Source organism: Nanorana parkeri, unplaced genomic scaffold (genome assembly GCF_000935625.1).
Source record: "Nanorana parkeri isolate BGI_ZX_2015 unplaced genomic scaffold, ASM93562v1 scaffold1897, whole genome shotgun sequence".
NCBI lineage: Eukaryota > Metazoa > Chordata > Amphibia > Anura > Dicroglossidae > Nanorana > Nanorana parkeri.
Genome location: NW_017308165.1, coordinates 132,941 through 153,406, shown reverse-complemented (window position 1 = coordinate 153,406; position 20,466 = coordinate 132,941). Strand labels below are relative to the sequence as shown.

Sequence of the window (20,466 nt, the reverse complement as noted above, 5' to 3'; positions counted from 1 at the left end):
ATATCAGCAATCTATTTAAACTACTTAGTTCAATGTTTAAGTGGGAATTTTTTTAAGAACACTGTTTACTTATATCTTTGATGATGACCAATTGTTTATTTTATTGAATGACATATTTCTTTGTCACCAATTTTATTACATATGGAATTTTTACAATCTTCTTTGCATAGTCTTTAAAACAGCAGAGCTAAAAAGCAATATAGGACACTGCTGAGGCTTGCTGGTAGTAGAAGGGGTTATAGCCCGAGAATGTTACCCTAAAACTTCCAAACAATAGCTCCCCACCCTTCTACTTGCTAAATTGATACTAAAATTGAGCACACTCTTCTTCTAAATACTCCACTTTGGCTTTGCGGGCCCTTCGTTTCTTCCAAACCAATGTTACTTAAATGGGGAAAAGGGGGAATGGGTAGAAACGGTGTTTAAAAGGAGAGTGCCACACCCCTGGTTTTATGTTGCAAAAAGAGGGTATTTTGGAGATTGGGGTTTTTTAGGCACTCGAGACAATAGTTTAATATAAAAATTAGAACTTTTATTCAATACATGATTAAAAAGACGAGCTCATATTTATAAAAAAGATACCATTTTATTCTATAGGGTCTTGGCATTCAGAAAATATATAATGTTGGGGGGTTTTACGTCATTTTCAGGCCTAAAATGTGGAATATAACATGGGTGCAAAAAATGAAAAAAGGGCCTCAGTCATGAAGGGGTTAAATTCATGCAAACAGATTTTTCATTGTAGGTCGCACCCCCTACATTCTGGTTGGCATATCCTAGTTGACTAGACAGCCGAGAAGTTTAATCATAGTATTTGACATCGAATCAAGATGGAACAAAATATATTGTTGGGTGTTTGCGACCATCCATTCTATTTGTCGAGTCAACTGGCCATGTCAACCATTAACTAGTGACTAGTGAATGTTAATGGTTGACATGGCCAGTTGACTCGACAAAGAGACTATAAACCATTGTTAGGATAGCGACCTTGAACCAACTGTATCTAACAATCACTTTTTTCCAAGGGCCATACCAAATACAATTAGAGGTAATGGATGGTCGCAAACACCCAACAATATCTTTTGTTCCATCTTGATTCGATGTCAAATACTATGATTAAACTTCTCGGCTGTCTAGTCAACTAGGATATGCCAACCAGAATGTAGGGGGTGCGACCTACAATGAAAAATCTGTTTGCATGAATTTAATAATATATTTATGTGACTACAATTAGTCATAATTCAGGATTCTGGTGGAGCTTGTTGGTTTTCTCCTTGAATCGGCTTTCTCTCTTTTTTATAAATATGAGCTCGTCTTTTTAATCATGTATTGAATAAAAGTTCTAATTTTTATGTTAAACTATTGTCTCGAGTGCCTAAAAAACCCCAATCTCCAAAATACCCTCTTTCTTCCAAACCAAGTCAAATCAGTCCTTGTGGCCTTGTTATGACAGGCAATCAAGAGAATTAGTGAACATCTCTTATTATATAGCTTTTATAATAAATATACCATTGAAAGGGTTTTGCTATATCTGTTGGATAAGTGCAGACATTCAATGTGTCCTGTGCACTGCTATCTCAAGGAGTGTATTTATCTCTCCTAGTTCTCATCTCGGACTACAGAATAATAAAGCTGGCCATACACTGGATAGATTTGCAAAATAACTTTTGTACTAAAGAGCTTTCGTTCAACTTTCCATTAGTTTATGGGGTCAAACCAATGATCGATTTTGACCGTAGCAACGGTAAAACTCGTAGGAGCAGGATGGAAAATGTTTAAACTTAATGAAATTCTAACAGTGAATGTGGTTTTCCTTCAGGAAACTCCATTCATTCCAAAACGTTAAAATCAAACGAAATTTCAATCAACAGTTGTCAAGTTTCTGATGGCGTTAACAGGTCATAACGAAAGATCTTTCGTATGAATGTTCGGTCAGAATCTAGTAGTGTATGGCCAGCTTTAGGCCCCGTTCCCACTGCACGATATGCAAATCGCGCGTTTGTTGCGCGATTTGCATATTGCGCGACATTGCGAGATTTGCCGCGCGATATCGCGTTCAAGCTTGCATTGAGCAAGCTTGAATCGCGGCTAAATCCGCTCCAAAAAGGGTCCTGTTGTAGCGACACACGACCCGCGACAGCAGGACCCTTTGCACCATTGAAATGCATTGGAGCACGATATCGCGGGAATTACCGCGCGATAAATCGCTCAATGTGAACGGGGCTTTAGTGTCTATAAGGTGGAGATGGGAGAGTGGGTGGGTTTCAGTAGTTTATCAAAAAAAGACAACTGAGCAAGGTTGGCTCTGTGTTGTCAGCCCACAAAACGATTTTGGAGCTGGGGGCACTTCTTGCAGATCAGCAGGTATTTTTCTGTACTTGCAAGGAGAAAACATGGGGAAAATGTGCATGTATTGCAGGAGATGTACCATATATGTTTTGTTTTGCCACGACATATACTTTAAACCATTAACATGTAAACAGGAAGAATTTTTTTTAAAGAATTTATTTACATATGGAGATTACAAAAAAAACAAAAACAGCAATAGTCTAATTTACACATAGCAAACTGAGTTTTAAAAAAATTTCACATTGACTTTGCAATTACAATTTGCACTTTGAATTTACAGTATACAAAAGAACCGTCTAAATGCAGCCTGTAGGAGTTGATATAAACACGTAGCACAGTATTCTGCTTGTCTTTACAGAAGGATTTAAGTGGTATATTGGAACAACAGAAAGCGCCTTTGTCACATGGTGCCATATAGGATTATCCTCAGTGAAACATTAAACCAATCATCTGATAGCCCCACCCCTGAGCAATGTTATCTCTGGTCTGCTCCGCTTGGGCAGTTTTTAGTTTGGAAAATTACACTTTAACCTCAATCAAGAAGTGTCCTGAATACACAAAACAAAGACTATAGTTGAAAACGTAAGCAATAAAACTGCATCAACATGGGAGTCAAAGTAATAGTTGGGTTGTGTCTTCTTCAAATGGGAAATACAGAATTATTATTATTATTCAGGATTTCTATAGCGCCAACAGTTTGCAAAGCGCTTTACAAAATGGAGGGAGACAGTACAGTTATAATACAATTTCCATACAGGGGGGTTAGTAGGGCCCTGCTCATGAAATGGCGCCAAGGAGCACAGGAAATTACTATACTCCTTGGCTCGTTCTAGTGACCACAATGTGCTGCAATTCTTGTTTGCATAGCTATTTGCTGTGCGAACAGGTTATACATGATATTGATATGTTGGATTTAAATAATAATGATGTCCAGCTAAACAAAATATTTTGCCATCCTATCTCACTTATAGATTTGACTAATTACTGCATGGAGGTGTCCGAGTCACTTGGCCAATACTAGACTAGTAGCCTGAGCAAGAAAATAAACAAACACATCTCACACTAATCGCAGGGCAGTAGTTCACGGTTCTCAGTCTGCAACAGAAGTCTCAGGATAAGGATCTTAGTTAAGAAACTGCAATAGAACAAACTGATAACAAAACTGAAAACAGTGAGGCCTGGTTCACACCTGTACGTTTTGTAGCGCGTTCAACGCTCTACGAACGCTCTACAAAACACTCAAACATGAAAATCCCATTGTTTTCTATGGGTATGGTTCACACCTTGCCGTATTTCAGCCCGTCTCAACGCGCTACAAAACGGCCTACGCCTGAAAAGGTACATGAGCTTCTTTGCAGCGTTTTTGTCTCGCATTTCCATTGGGATACAGCCAAGTAGCCCTCGGAAACGCGCGTTTTTTAACCGCGAATCGCTGTAAAAACACACGTCACGAAACGCGCGACAAACGCGCATATTCGATACGCCTAGGTGTGAACAGAGCCTTGGTGACAAACATACTTTAAATATGTTTAGGACTTTCATGTCCTTTATCATAGGATTTTTCAATAGTATTGTACTTAAAGAGACCCTGTCATCAACTTAAAACATTGCAGGAAACAAAAACAGAAAAGTTATTTATTTGAAATGCTTACTCGCAGTGTTCTTCCTTTCCATAAATTATTATTTCTTTACTTACAATGTGCATTTTTTTTTGCTAGATAATCTAATATAGGGTTTATTTACCTAGAACAGCCCCCTCCATCTGTGCACAATATAGTCCGCTCCACTTAACTCACTCCATAACCCATTATGTAGCTGACAGGAGGAGATGAAGAGGAAATACTATAGAGTTTCACTTGAGTGACAGCTCTGAGTCTGCTGGGGCTGCCGACGTCACATCCATGATGGCAGCACCCAGCAGCAGTCTCAGAGCTTTTGATTGTTTAAACAAGGGGGGATTGTACTGATAATAACATGCAGACAGTACGTTAAACAAACAGATCATTTTATGGCAAGATTTTTCTTGAAAATGAATATTTGGCGACAGGCTCTCTTTCAAGGACTGCTATAGTACGGTCTGGCTGCTGTGGGTGGCAGTGGTTTCCTCAGTTAGTTTCAAACTTTTATTCTCCATGCGTCATCTTCCAGTGCAGATAAGAATGCAGTTGGTTGCTATGATTTGTTGGTCGCAGCTATTCCCTGTGACGGTTTTACACAGTGTATGTAGAAGTACTGATGTCCATACAGAAACTGGCAAATAACTACCACCGGAGGTAACAATTTGACATTTGGTAATGAACTTTTATGGGATTACTGGAAAGGAAGTCATCTGTGTGTTGGCAAATCTCACTTGCTCTGTGAAAAGTGAGGAGATGCATCTTCTAATCATGTCCCTGTTGGTATTGGAAGGGTAAAGAAGTGGAGGAAATGCATCTTTAAAGAGACTCTACCATGCGGGAAGTATGATGGCTGCCATTGCTGGTCTCCTTCTAAAAATGCTCGTTGCCTACTCTGACAAAGCTTTAAATTAAAAAAAAAGTCAGACCTCCTTATTTTATATATTTGTTCCAGGTAAGTTGCTCAGATAGCATGGAAGCCAAAGCATCACCAGACACACATGGGATTTCCAATTCCCTCCCCCCCGGGGGGTTTGGGGGGGGGGGGGTCATCTATATCCTCTCCATAAAGAATAAATAAGTATGCTACCCTTAGGTGTAACATTGGGCATCCCAAAAGATATATATTTTTAAGATGAAGCCCTCATAAACCTTTAAAAATTCTGCTTTTGTTTTATACTCACTCTACATCAGAGCAATGGTCATTTCAAAGCACACAGGGACTTCAATGATGTAATAGGCATTGATTATTCATATGAACAGAAAAAACAAATCTAGATGATCTAAGTTTAAGTTGGATGTACAAAAATAAAATATTGCTGAACACTTTAAAAACAACTGTAATAACTTTATCAAAAGTGCATTAGATTAAGTCAAGTGTTACTTTCAATACTGTATATATACTGTATACACACAAAAGTCTATAATACATTATAATTACAAGGTTTGCAACATTAAACCTCATATGAAACAAAAACACATATGATTCTCCATCCTCTTGGTTTCATCCATCAGGACTGCAGGCTCTAATGTTTTCCAGGAACCACAACTTCTGAAGTCTCAGATACACAGGCTGTAACCATCATATCTGGCAATTTAAAATACTAATAAAAGGGAAAACATACTGACTGCAGATCACAGGACAGCAAACCCAGCAGACTCTACACTTAGGCTGTGTACATTTCATTTCACTCAGTACATCAAGAGCTACAATATAACAACATGGTAGTTCCCAAACTAGCCCCCATTTAGTAGTGTACTGGGTACACTGACTAGGACACTCATTACTCCGGCCCAACACTATGTGGACATGCATGAAAAATCCTAAATTGGGTCATTTATCAGCCGTTACTTCCTCAAGTAGTCAGGTTTTGAAGAGGTAATGCAGCTTTCTGAACCACAGGTATGGCAAGGGGTGGGTACAATGGAGAAGAGGCAGTGCCATCACAAATGGGTCTCCAAACGCTTATGTGTGCTTATATATTTCATGTTTATTGGAGGGTGTTGTCACTATGGCAAACAGGGCTACCATATTGATGGTGTGCACATGAAAAAATACATTTTATTCAAGTGTCTGCCGCAACCTTATGCTTTAGCAGCCCAGGTAAAAAAAAACATATTTCTAGTGCTCTTCATTCATATCTACACTCCTCTAGTGGAGCAAGAGTCAGCCTTCGTGGAGCTATACTACAGCATACCTTTAAAATGTTGCACATTTAAACACATGTTCCAAATGTGCAACTCCACAAAGTTGTGCCTCCAGTGAAGCCACACATCCTTCTTACTATGTTCTTGCAGCAGTAGCCTGTCCCACATGGAAGCAGGAAATTGCATCCTTACAAACAGGAAAGAGAAACATCACATCATAAACGTGCCTTACTTTGGAGGTGGATCTAAGCTCTCAGACCTCCTGTTCTGTTAGTCATACATAGTTTTTCATTCCTTCATACTGTTCTTTTGTGACTTGTATCTCCAATAATGAAATGTAAATGGGTGCAGCAGTAAACCCACCAAGGTTTACATTGGTTGGTCACATTCGTTTTACATGTTAATCAATAACTTCTAGAAAAGATGAGTCCCTTGGAATGTCTGAGCATTTTTGCTGCAGCACACCAAGTTGACCCCACAAAGTGCCTGCAATACTGTTGGCAAACTCAATGACCAGTTCTAATGTTAACATTCTAACCTGCTCTGACAGCAGAGAAGGTAGATGCTAATAGGTATATATTTGCCAAAAAAAGTCCTTTCTGTAAGCTGAAATATATAGCTAAACAGGATTCACAACCCCTTCAGCTGCAGATGATATTAAAAATGATAACTTAGACGTCTTTGGTAACCGGGGGATTTCCAAGAACTACCGCATGTTCCATCATAAACCAGTTCAAATCAAATGGCCTTCACAATGCTTCATGACAATGGTTACATTAAACAATTTGGTTGAACTTCTTTCAATGATATTTTGGCAATTTGATATTTGTTTGGCAAGAAATTCAATTAAAGGTTTCCATTGTTTAACTGCCAATATGTAGCGTACAAAAGGTTCTACAAATAACGGTGGACACAGAGGAGGTCATATTTAATCTAGAGAAGTATCTTCAATTTGCAAACAAATGGTAAAGTAATACCAAAGTATATCTAGTAATGTAATAAAATGTTCTACAGTAAGAGAACCCTGAAATGCCATTGGTGGATCTTGATATTTTGCTCCATAAGCAGAACTAGGATTCAGTCTACATGATGTAGATCTCCATAATTAGATCAAAGGTTTAGTCTCCATGAAGTGGGTCTATGGTTCAGTATCCATGAGATGGATCCATAAAGTGTTATCTAAGCTTCAGTCTCTTTGAAATGGATCTCCATAAAGTGGATCTAAGGTTCAATTGCCATGAAGTGGATTAAGAGTTTGATCTCCATGAAATAAATGTAAAATATATGCTGAAGGTACTAGACCTAAATATTCTCGAATGAAGTTTTTAGTGTTCCAAATGTTGATGGTTCACGTCTGTAAGCTGAATCTATAATGCAATTCCGTCTCCATGAAGAGGTTTTAGGGTCTAATCTCCATAAAGTGGCACAAGCATTCAGTCTCCATGAAGAGGATCTAAGATTCAGTCTCCATAACTTGGATCTAGGATTCAGTCTTCATGAAGTGAATGTAAACGTTTTAATGTTCAAGAACTGGACGGTTCACTTTTGTGAAGTGGATATGCAATTGAATTCATTTTCCATGAAAAGTATCTAGACATTGCATTCTGCATCCACTTCTTGCAGATCAATCTGAATCAGGTACTTCTATAGAATGTGACCTTCAGTAGGGCAATCAAGATTATTGGTCTTGATTAAGAATTCCTTCTCCAAGAAATGAGTCTACAATTTGACCACATTATAGGGGCATAAAATGAACCTAGAAGTGGGACTAGGATTCATCTAGGATTAGGCCATGATCCACTTCTGCATTTCCAACACTGTATGCAACACGGTCATCCTTCAACATTCCTGCAAATGAAAGAAAACATGACTTAGTAACTTGGCAAGGCATCACACCATACACACAACATTGACTATGAATGCCACTGCAACAAGCTAAGGCAACGCACCTCTGACAGACATGCGATGCAGTGTACCACAACACATGGTAACACTACTGTTCATTGTGGTGCACTCTTTGGGAAAATAAATTCTGGTCTGTATTGTTGAGTAGGCAGCCCATTCAAATAATTGCAACGCATGTTAATGCCCTGCAACGCATCACCTAGTTGTGGCTGTACACAGTTTAAACTGTCCCCAACTCAATGTCACCTGCATAGTTTATCTAAGGGATATACAGTAGATCTACACATTTTCACACACTATCCGTCTTCTTTTATTAATACATTCCTTTTGTGGCCTTTACCGAAATATTGTAACAGTTAGCCTCACATTGTGCGTTGCGGCCTGCTTTTGCAAAATTTGTTTTAAATAAAATAAAAAATGAAGCACCGACATGCTAACCAACTTTATAGAGTTAGGCAACTCTGACTATATCCATTTGTGCAGATAAGTTATTTCAAAGTTAGATTAAAGGAGAACTATGAGGTGAGTGCTTTTCACTCACCTCATAGTTCTAGCCGACCTGTGACAATGAGACTGTCACAGGTCGGCTCAGTAGATCGGGAGGTGAGCGAACACATACCGGGTTCGCTCACCTCTCGATCCTGTCACGGCTCTCTGCTGTGACAGGGGGAGGGGCTGGATTCCCCTCTCCCCGCTCCGATTTGCCAGCGCTGACTGGCGGAACGGATGGGGGAGGGGGCGGTTACAGCTGGCTCTGCCTCTAGATAGGCGGAGCCAGCTGTCACTCACGCAGCTGGGCGGATCCCGTCGTCTAAGTCGGGATCCGCTCCGGCGTCTCAGTATACAGCGAGCTGTAGCTGGCGGTATACTGAGCTTAGGGTAACGGGAGGACGCTAGTTTGTGTCCTCCCGTTACCCTAAGGAGAACTATGGGGAAAAACACTGACCCCATAGTTCTCCTTTAATCATTCTGATTGATACACATTATAAAAGTGAAAGGTCCCCTCTAAAGTTTTCCAATTTCAGATTTCCCTACAATAAAAGGTGCCGAATTACTATTTCACTTGAAGAACTAAATGCACAATGCTTAAATACAGAGTACAAGAATCCTAAACCATTAAAAAGAGACCTCTTGGTGCAGAAAACTGTAATTGGAGATTCCTAGAAGTGCTAAACTTAGATGCTCCAGATTCTTAACTGCTTAGAGCTTTTCTGACGTCACTTAAAAGAAATGAAATGGCTAAACCTTCTTGTGCTATAAAAGTTGCTGATACATTTTACACAGGATTAATAAAATTGTTAGTGTCCATGTCCGCGAAGACACAACAGGTACCATTGTTGGTAATGCAGTAAAAAGCGGCTGGAATCCAGCCCGCGGCATCCAGGAAGGTGCAGAATTTCAGCTTGGCAAACGTTCAGCAATCGGGAGTTATTTTACAGTTCATGTCTTCTAAAGTTAACCATCTTCAAAACACACGGCTGAGGCAACCAACATTAACCCTGGTAGGTTTTTTTCTGTTAATTGTCTAGTAAAGGGAAGAATTTAAAGCCCACTCAGTTCATTTTTTGCTTTACCTATAACGCTAGGGAGATTTCCCTTCAGTACCTGTCCTGGAGACAGCATAGGAAATGAGATGAAATCTTCCCAAAGTTAAAGGAATTCCCATCTTAGACAGTTGTCCCCAGAACTGGACCCTGGAAATTTGTCTCCATTGTAAGATGTAAACTCGCCTCTTGCTCTGGGGACAACTCTAAAAGTTTGGATTTCCCCTCACTTCTGAACCTTGGAACAATGGTCACCAGGATGAATAGAGGCATGGATCTACCCAGCTAGGACACAGATGGCAGTACAAACTTCAAAGAGGGTCTAACCCTTCCACACTCAAAACTGAAAAAGGCCACCACAAGCTGCGCTGTGCATGACCTGCATTGGTAAGCAGGCTAGAGGGTTTACTTGCAACAGTATAAAGGTGAACTCCAGGCACACAAAGTTAACACAAAATGTACAAAATGGCACTGAAGCTGATGAGGAAATTATTTAAAAAAAATATGATTCTAAATTTCTGCTAAAGGGAATGTGTTGATGACTGCGTCAGGCCTGCAGGAGCAATGAACACAAAAAATGGTCACCTGGCCACATTCCATACCAGTGGTCCCGGCCATTCTCTGAGAACAAAGGCAACATGATTTTCTCAGCACATAAGCTGCCTAAATAAATAGTACCATTTCCTGTATACTAAGCAAATGCACAAATGGAGACGGGTTGGGATGAGTGAAATACACTCATACGCAATAGGTAGAGGCAACATGTCAAACATCGGCTCTATAGATCTAGAACAGAGCTGAGAACTGAGAAAAAAAGATTTGGCCATAGTTCTCTTTTAAAAGGATTTGAGTATCTATTCCTTTATCCAATCACGTGAAAAGCAAATTCCTGTTCACTTTGTGCAGATGCTTTTCACATAATTGGATGATTGAAATGAATATTTACACAATTTTTGGAGTTAATATTCTCAACTTCTGTAGTAAATCTGCCCAGATAGGTTTTTACTGAGTCTGGAGTTCAGCTTTAATTTGTTTTGTGCCGAGCGAACTGACAAATAAAAAAAATTGAGGCAAGGTAACAGTTTTTCTTGCCTCGAATGAACATACCATATAAAGCAGAAATAATAGAACAGCAGGCACACAAACCGCAAGAATTTACTGGAAGAAGAACATTAGGAAGACTGATCTCCTTGGATCGTGTTCAGACTAGAACCGCAAAGATTAAGAACAGATACAATTAAGTATCTTGCATTAGTGGAATGAATACTTTGAAAGGACAAACCTAATTTATATGGATAGATGTCAAATGGTATTAGTGGCTCATGTTCCGTAGTGAAATATAATCCACCAATATGGCTCACAGTTTAGCTACAGATATATCAAAATAATAAAGTTTGTTCACATATTTTCCTAGCCCCCCATAATATTTTCCCTTACTTTAATTGTGGTATATTATTTTGATCTGGCAGAAGAGAGTAAAGCCAATACGACTGGTAAACAAAGAGTACCCTAGTTACTCGGGACTTAGACCCCATTCACACTGAGCGACATGCAAATCGCGCGACTTTGAGCGACATTGAGCGACGTGTCGCGCGACATCTTCCTATTGGGCTGTATGCAATCAGGAGCAATATCGCTCAAAATCGCTCTAAAAAAGGGTCATGTAGAAGCGACAAGCTACCAGCGACGAGCTACAAGCGATATTGAGCGACATTGAGCGACGAGATGTGAACAGCTACATTGAATTGTATTGGTGAAGCTACATAGAGCGATATAGTGCGGAAATATGAGCGATATCGCTACAAAAATCGCTCAATGTGAACGGGGCCTTAGAGTGATGTTTACAAAAATCGCGCGATAAATCGCTCAATGTGAACGGGGCCTTAGAGTGATGCGATATGTATGCATATGCCAGAGTTTGCAGCTTCATCTGCTCTAGAAATCATTAGCTGTAGCCTCTTCACTCTTCTCCTGAAATGACTGGTGTTGGTGACCTGGGGGTAGCAGTGATGTCACTCCCCTTATGTGACAGGGCTCGAGCCTAATGACTGGTTACTAGACGGCGCACTGACCCCATGACATTGCCCTTCATGGCCAAGGTGACAGTGTAACTAGTAAGTTAGTGGGGTAAGGTTTAGAACCTCTGTTAGGTTTTACTGCTGGCTTTGCTTCCAATGTGGAGATTTCCCTTCATTTCCTGCCCTGGTCCTTTGGCACCAGCTCACAAGGGTGTCTCATTGCAGCAGGAACATGAGAAGAAAAAAAAAGTATTTTCCATGCTCGAAACATGGAAAAAAAAACAAAAAAAACCCTGTTAATGGTGTCAGAAATTCAATGCTGTTCTGTGTTTTCTTCACTCATCCTGTGTTTTCTCAAGAGCTCTAATTAGCCCTCCCAGTTTGTATCTTGGACTACAAAACACTTTATCACTATGTTGTCAGCCCCAACAGGCACTGTGACAAGGCACTGTGTTGTCAGCCCCAACAGGAAATTAGGAGCAGAGTGCATATCTACCACGATCAGCTAGTAGTTTTTTGTACTTGTAGGGTCTTTAAAAAGGGACACAGGAACAGAAAACGTGAAAGGTATTGCCATATGTACTGCATGTTTTTTTGTTTTGCTTTGACACCTCCTTTAAATTCAGCACACCAAGGTTCCTGATACAACTGGTTTAAAGGACCAATCCAAATCTTATTGTGCATGGCATGATGTAAAAAAGATACATGCTATTACCAAAATCAACAGCAGCTAATGACTGCACATTAAGAGTACTCCCAGAAGTCCCATCCACTGCTGCCGACATAGAATTAGTTATTTATTATGTTCCATTCTGTCATTCTGTATGCAGCAGATGTTACTGTTTACATTGGCTGCTATGGCATCCTTTCCCATCTCGTTATAAATCTCATCGACTGAGTTGATTAAGCTTACAGGATTGCATGAGTCCGATTAAGCCAAATCACCTGTTTATCATCCAGGCTGCAGGCAAGCTGGTCTTTCTCCGCATGGCTTTCTTCAGCTGTTCGACAGGCATCAAGTTCTGGTAGATGAAGATGTTCTGAAGCCTGCGTCCCCAGAATCTCTCCGCTGATGCTGTGCACACTGCTTGCGTGGAAGAGACTTGGCTCCCCACTATCTCTATTCAAAGAGTCTGCGCTTCCTGCTATAGGCTCCGGATGTGGCTCACACACAGGACTGCTATCATTGCCAGGAGCTGTTTGCATAAGGGGCCAAGTTTCTGCACGCTCTCCGCAGGCCGAGTGTGAAGTAGATCCAAAGAATGCTGGAATCACGTCTGCTACAGAATCGGCGTTCCTGAAAAAGCAAAGATTAAAAACAATGACTTTATACTTATGGAAAGTTCAAGAGTCTATCACATTACATATTAAACAGCCATCCCAGGGGGCGTACTTCAAGAAGCAGCACTTATGGTGAGTTTAAACTGCAAACGACTCATTGTACATTCCTTTCTTCAAACAAATACTCTTAGTGTGTATCTAATCCCAAGAACAGAAAATAAAATATATTACAGCTTACCAGTCCTTAGAGACTTCGCATAGTGTTCATGTGCATTTCTGCCACGAGTCACCCGTGCCATATGCGTGCCAAATGTGGCAAAGTAGCTCATCGGGTACTTTCAGCTGCAAGCGCGCCAGGGTTTTTTTTCCGTGTGCGTTTGACACATGTCCATGCACAGGGAAAAACGTGCATTCTACTGCCCGTGTTTGGGTGCCATTGACCAGTAATAGTACCGTGAGTGCGTTCCACGTTTCTGACTTTGAAGCACGTTCACCAAATTCGAAGGCCTGAACGGGGACTAACATGTGGTGACTGCATAAGATTTTTTTCTTTTCAGACTTTTTGCCGGGTGATCTGGCCAGTAACACACTTAAGGTGGCCATACACTGGTCGAATTGCAGCCTGCTTTTAATGTACTCGCCGAACTTCGCACAGTGTGTGGGGCTGTCAGCTCTCCTTCAGCCAGCATTTCTCGATCAGCTGATAGAAGGAGGCGGCTGAAAAATCTTCGTACGATCAGAGCCAGCAGCCAATGAGCTGCCTGCTCTGATGCGGTATTCCGATAGGTGTCGCCGACATACAATGTAAACAGCGGGATTTCTCGATCGACACGCTGTTTGTGTTGGAGCAAACGCGTCAATTTTTTTCGCTCAGCCTGCAGGTTGAACGAAAAACAATTGATAGGTGTATGGTCAGCCTAAAGGTGCCCATACACCTTTCAATTATCTGCAGATTTTCTGTGGTCAGATGGAAAAAGTGCAACAGATTGGCCCAGGTGGAGATTACTCCATCCACACAGTTAAGTGTAGATGGAGGAATCTGTTGCACCTTTTCCACCTGACCACAGAAAATCTGCAGATAATTGTAAGGTGTATGGCCAGCTTTAGGGATCTATTTATAAATGTTTTCACAGAACCTTTTCCCAGCATACACACATTTTTCCAGTTAAACCCAATTAGAAGCATATGTGAACCTTGGGTGAAAGTTATGCAAATTCTTGGTGAAAACATGTATAAATAGGCCTTTAACTGTCCTGGAGTGACAATGCTCACTCACTGTTATGTATCTATAGAAACACACTATTGTCACCCTAGGACAGGAATATAGTATTCCTCCTCCTTCTCTCTTTTCCATGGGAGAGTGGGAGGTGTTTTTTAGTCTGCAGAAATAGCTGTGGACCATGGTAACTGATAAGAGTGCAGCAAAGCCAAAAGTATAGGAAGTTATCAGTAGGGAGGCACTGAAATTTCGGCCGCCGAAAACGCACCTTTGCCAAAATGCCATCTTTTGGCTAAAATTGCGGTGCATCCATAGTTCCTCTCCTCCCCACAGGGTGCTGTTTTGTATCCCCTCTGACACAGTGCAGCGTTCAGCGTGGAGGAGAGAAACTGTCAAGAGCAGGGCGGGGAGGAGAGTGGTGCGAGCGTGTCACAGGAGGCCGTGCTCTCCTCCCGCACCACCCTGCTCTACCCTCCTGCACAGATCAGGAGAGCGGTGTGGGGGCAGAGACAGCTGTCACTGAATTGCAAAACAATACCAGCGCCTTCAAATCCAAAAAGAGCCCAGCAGTAAAAATACAGCAAACACGGTGGAGGCAGCTCCCACAGATTAGATGGAACACCAGTCTATGAGGAAAAGAACAAAAGAGAGCGCCTCCATAGTGTAAAAATTGTATTTAATAGTAAAAACACGCAGCTCTAAGGCTGTACTTACAACAGTTCGGTAGAATAAAAACCAGTAGAATAGGGTGAGAGGACGGAACCCCTGGCAGGGAGAATATGGAGTGATGTAAAACACCAGTAACCTCGATCCCTGTATTGATAAATAGTTAACGCGTTTCTGGGGCACGCCCCCTTCATCAGAACCAATTGCTGTGACAGTGAGTCAGGATGGAGAGCAGTACAAGCAGCCAGCGATCGCTGACTGTAAATAAGTGGACATAATATGAGTTACTATGTACCAGTTATGAATGAATGGGAAGAGATCTACATCACTTCCTGTTCATTCATAGTTATGCACATAGTAACTCATACTATCTCCAAGTTATGAATGAACAGGAGCACTCAGTATAGAGGATTCCTGTTCACTTATAACAGGGGCTGCAGAAAAAGAGATTGTGGACTCAATCTCTTACCTATTTTAAAAGGGAAATATCAGGGATCTATTTAGACCCCTAATATTTCACCGACTTTTCCAGTGAGGCATGTATTTGTAATAAATGTAATGTCCACCCTTGTTTGTATCACTTACTTTGTACAGTGACATAGGAAATGGAGCTATAGAAAAATAAACAAAATAATAATAATAATAAATCCTCACCCATCATAGAGTGTGCTGTGTGACCGAAATACACATCCATGTTCCATGCTGTACGTCTCATCACAACATAGTGATGGAATCAAATGAACAGGACCTAAAAACAAAACCCATTTACATAAGGATATGTCTAAGCCAGTAATGTACACAAGCTAATGTCACAGGCATCTCTATAACTGCATAAGTACAGTGCTCTATAACTGAAGGTTGCCTAATAGGCATTGCTCTATAACTGAAGGTTGCCTAATAGGCATTGCTCTATAACTGAGGGCTGCCTAATAGGCATTGCTCTATAACTGAGGGCTGCCTAATAGGCATTGCTCTCTATGATGAATAAATGTTAGGGAAGTAAGATGTTCTCATCTGTTGCTGCTGCAACTTGTAACTTCTGCAATCTATATAAACGTTCTATCTTGACTGAACAATGACAGCAATAAGCTCAGTCTGTTCAGCTGTATGATGTGCAATGTTAATGGAATAGTCACTTCCTATGTGTTCTTTGCTGCAACTCCCAATAGGGTAAGCCAAGCACACGCTTATCACTTACCACAAGCCTGTGCTGGTTCTTCCTGGCAATGACAGCATGTAATGTGTGTGTGTTCGGTGAGCTGCGGTCTGTCCAGGCATGACAACTCTGAGCCTACATACTGCACTTCCTGGGATCTGCTGGACCCTGCATTACACAAACACAAGGAAACATTGACGAGGTTGTACAATTTCCTAGATCAATGTATATACACAGACAGGCTGCCTATGTGCTGCTCATCTTCCAGAGAAAGTGGTGTGATGAACCAAAAGGTCACCCCATCTACCTTAGCTCTGCCGACCTTACAGGTGAAACTCGAATAATTAGAATATCGTGCAAAGTGCATTTATTTCACTAATGCAACTTAAAAGGTGAAACTAATATATGAGATAGACTCATTACATGCAAAGCAAGATAGTTCAAGCTGTGATTTGTCATAATTGTGATGATTATGGCTTACAGCTCATGAAAACCCCAAGAACCCCAAATCCACAACCTCAAAAAAGTAGATTATTACATGCAATCAATAAAACAAGGATTGTACATAGAACAACATCGGACCTCTGAAAAGTACAAGCATGCATATGTACTCAGCACTTGGTTTGGGCCCCTTTTGCAGCACTTACTGCAATTACTTTTGCACGATATTCTAATTATTCGAGTTTCACCTGTATATTTAAAGTGATAATAAAGTCAAAAGGATTTGAAGCTATTTCAAATGCTGATGAAATAACTTACAATGAATGCTCGTTCTTCATGTTTAAAAGTTTTAGTCTTCTGCAGAATCTGCTCCTCCCCTGAACACTGGTCCTGACCTCCTGTTTTAGAGTGACTCCCCCCACTCAAGCAGAGTGCTATGTAGTCACCTCTGTGTGTGCTGAAGGCACACACAGAAGTAAGCTGTGTGTCTCTCCACAAACACACAGACCCAGCAAATCAAGCTATCCCCCCTGGCCCTCTCTCCTCCAAGCTAGCGGATGAACAGTTGCTGGAGTCTGCACTGTCCTTTGTGATCTTGTACTGGACAGGAAGCTAAGCGGAGAGACTTGGAAGCAGCTATTCAGAAACTTGATGATTGTAAGTATTTGGGCAAAAACGTAAATCAAAGCTTTGCTGGGCAGTCTGTATATTTGTTTGACCTGGATTCATTATTGAAAAAAAGATTGAGTTTAATTCAACTTTGTAGGGGGAAGGGGCAGGGGGAGAGAAAAGGCCAGAGCAAGTTCATTAGAGGAAATGTCCTAACCTGTCTGTCTGATTGACCGTTCCCCCAACCAGCTGACTCATGTGGGATCACTACCTGATTTTGCAAGGAAACATATTATACCTTTATAATGTAGGAAATTCCAAGATTAAAAATGGCCAACACTTCCCTTGTAAAATCACACATGAAATGTTTTTAGCATGCAGTATACAATACCACAACTGGATATCTTAGGCCAAATGGCTCTGTATGAGAACCACTGGTTGGATCTGTCCGACCAAGTAATGTAAATGCAAGAAGGAAGAAGTACCTATATTAGTTACAAGAGTGCTGAGGATGGTGGGGACCTCTTAATGTCATTGCACAGATCAGTACAATACATACTACATATATCTGTATTCAGACTATATACCAGGGATTGGCAACCTCTGCGCTCGTGTATCTGAGGTGAAACTACAAATATCATTAGGCATTGCAAGACTGACAGCCACGAATCCCAGACGCAGAGGTATGAAGGGATTTGTAGTTTCACTACAGCTGGAGTGTCGAGGTCGCTTACCCTTGCTATTTGCAGCATATACACAATCTTTGTTTTAAAAATAAACATGCACTACAGGACAAAGAATTGCCAGAGCACTAAGTGTTTTCTAAAGAGACCACAGCAGTTATCTTTTTTCAGGTACTGTGCTCGCTGACTGCAATCTTGAATAGAGCCATCCAATATGAAGGAGGTGCCGACTCATTCAATTGTGTTTGTAAATTGTAGATTGAGCTTCTGGTCTCTGTACGCTGCATTTTATAACAAATGAGGAAGGGAGACAGTGGAAAGCCTAAAGCTCTATCTATTGACCACAATGTAATGAGCAGCATTTTATAGTTACAGCTTATTAACATTTTTTTAGCCCTATCTCAGAAAGAAAATATTTACCATTCCTCTAAACATGATAAAAAAAAAAATAGAATTGTTGATACTCACAGTTTGGCTTTTTCTCCATAAACTGCCTTTTACAATAGATAACGGAGAGGATGAGTAGGGCCAATAGTACCGTTGACAAGGCGCTGCATATAACAGCGGCCAGGGCGGTGTCTCGAGGGCTGGATGCCGTGGCACTGATTTTCACAAGATTTACCTTGCTGCCTGAAAGGAATTACAAATACAGTTACAGGAATAATATTATTATTATTAAATAATAAAATGGATGCCTCTGCATCCAAACTATTTAAACTGTCTACTGATGATACGATCTGATGCCAATCTCTATGTCATCATGTATATATGACCCATGTATGTGGGCAAAGAAGCAGCTCTTCAAATACACAGCTTGATGTTTAATGTTCTAGACATGTAGGACGGATCCCATATACTTCTATGGTGAACTCAAGCTGTCATGCACATGCAGTGTGGCATAATTCTGCACCACAAGCAGAGCCGGCCTTAGGCCTTTAGGCGCCCTGTGCGAGAAAGCTTTACAGCGCCCCTCAGTGACCACACCCCTCAGTGGCCACACCCTTTAGTGGCCACACCCCCAGTAACCACACCCATTTATTACCCATATTTTTGGTAAAATATAAAAAGCGGGGTCACGTCGGGTAAATAGACACCAAACATGTCATGCTTTAAAATTGCGCGCACCCGCAAAATCGCAAAAAATTACCATGCCCAAAATTGACCATAGGTGACGCTTTAAAAGCTTTTACCGCTCATCAGTTTAGTGTTATCAGTGATTGATAGCCCTACAATTATTGCTCTCATTCCGACGTTCGCGGCGATATGTAACATGTGCGGCGTAATGGGCGAAATCGTCGTTTTCACACGTATGCGCACCCGACGCCTGTTTGCATGCGTGTATGTATGGGGGGGACTTTAAAAAAAATGTAATTCTTTTTTATTTGTAACTTTACATTTTTGGGGGGGAAACTTTATTGCTATCACATAGGGGGGTTAGAAAACCCCCTTATGTGATAGCAAAATATGTGACAGGTCCTCTTTATGGAGACATCAGGGGTCTCCAAGACCCCTAATGTCACCTAGGACCCCCCTGAAGAAGCTGATGAAGCAAAGATCTGCTTCATCAGCTTCTCTCCAGCATCTGAAGCTGGAGAGTGACACAAGAATGCGGAAGTGATGTAATATACACCACTTCCGCATTCTGACAGCGGAGAGGGGACCGGAGGGAGCTCGTGTACCGAGCTCCCTCTGATCCCCTGTGACAGAGGCCATATGCTGGTCCCGGGCTCGCACTGGGCACAGCGGAGCCCGGGACCAGCTTGACAGCGGGAGGGGGGGAGCCGGGGAGGGCGCAATTCACGGACCTCATACAAGCGATCCGCCGGCTCTATAGCCGGCGGATCACTTGTATGTTAACAGGCATCGCTGCATGTTTTCAAATAACTGGCATTTCCGGCTCGCGAGCGCCCAGCGGTGCGTGCGAGGGGGCGTGGCTGAGCGGACGTCTAAAGACGCTCGCTCAGATCTAGAGAGCTCCTGGCCGGCCGTTTTTTTACAACGGCCAGCCCGGAAGTGGTTAAAATAATTTTTTAAATGTTTTTATGTATTTTTTACTGTTGGGGGGGCTTTGGGAAATATTAGGGGTCCAAACAGACCCCTGACATTTCCCTTCTAAAATAGAAAAGAAATTGAGGACACCAAATCCTCAATTTCTTTTTTAGCAGCCTCAGCACTCAATGAATGGGAAGCACTCAGTACAGAGGCTCCTCCTGTTCATACTTACTATCGATGTGTTCCTAAATGCACAGAATATTATTGGATATTGAGTTATTATAGGTATATTAAGCATCTGAGATTGTTGATCCAGGGAATATCCGATTGCCTTATGGGATCAGGAAGGAATTTTTTCCCCTGTTGGAGCAAATTGAACCATGCCTAATAGGGTTTTTTTTGCCTCCCTCTGGATCAACAGGGGGTAACTGTAAAGAGCGTTCTGTTTTAGGTTTTTCTTTCTTTTTTCTCCTCTTATCTCTATGGGTTGAACTCGATGAACTTGAGTCTTTTTTCAACCTGACCAACTATGTAACAATTTTTTTTGCCATGAATGAGAGTCTAGGTTCTTTAGTTGATGGATATCAGAGTAAAGCCATGTAGCTGGCATCGTGCTAAATCTCCTTAGTGTGTTAGGGGCATCATTCTGCGTTTATTTGCTATCTTTTGGACTGTTAACTATATTACTGAAAGTGTTTAGTTATATCTGTTCAATAAGTGCAAAAAAAATGTTGGTTGGTCATGTCAGAAATTCATAGCTGTTCTGCCTTGTGCAAACTTCCTGTGTTATCTCGTGGAGTCTTATTAATAGCTAGGAGGGTTTTCTTGGGACTACAAAA

At 41.3% G+C, this 20,466-nt stretch overlaps 1 protein-coding gene across 1 annotated transcript in view; it reads right to left on the bottom strand.

The window, feature by feature from the left end:
* Positions 1-7,863: 7,863 nt before the first annotated feature.
* Positions 7,864-20,466, bottom strand: part of TNFRSF19 (TNF receptor superfamily member 19) — an 81,786-nt gene continuing 69,183 nt past the window's right edge. Inside the window, exons 6-10 of the mRNA XM_018572005.1 lie at positions 18,104-18,265; positions 15,945-16,070; positions 15,401-15,494; positions 12,526-12,877; positions 7,864-7,961 (exon numbers count right to left, since the gene is read on the bottom strand). Coding sequence (XP_018427507.1) covers positions 7,953-7,961; positions 12,526-12,877; positions 15,401-15,494; positions 15,945-16,070; positions 18,104-18,265 — 743 coding nt within the window. The 3' untranslated portion in view covers positions 7,864-7,952. The remainder of the gene's footprint in view (positions 7,962-12,525; positions 12,878-15,400; positions 15,495-15,944; positions 16,071-18,103; positions 18,266-20,466) is intronic.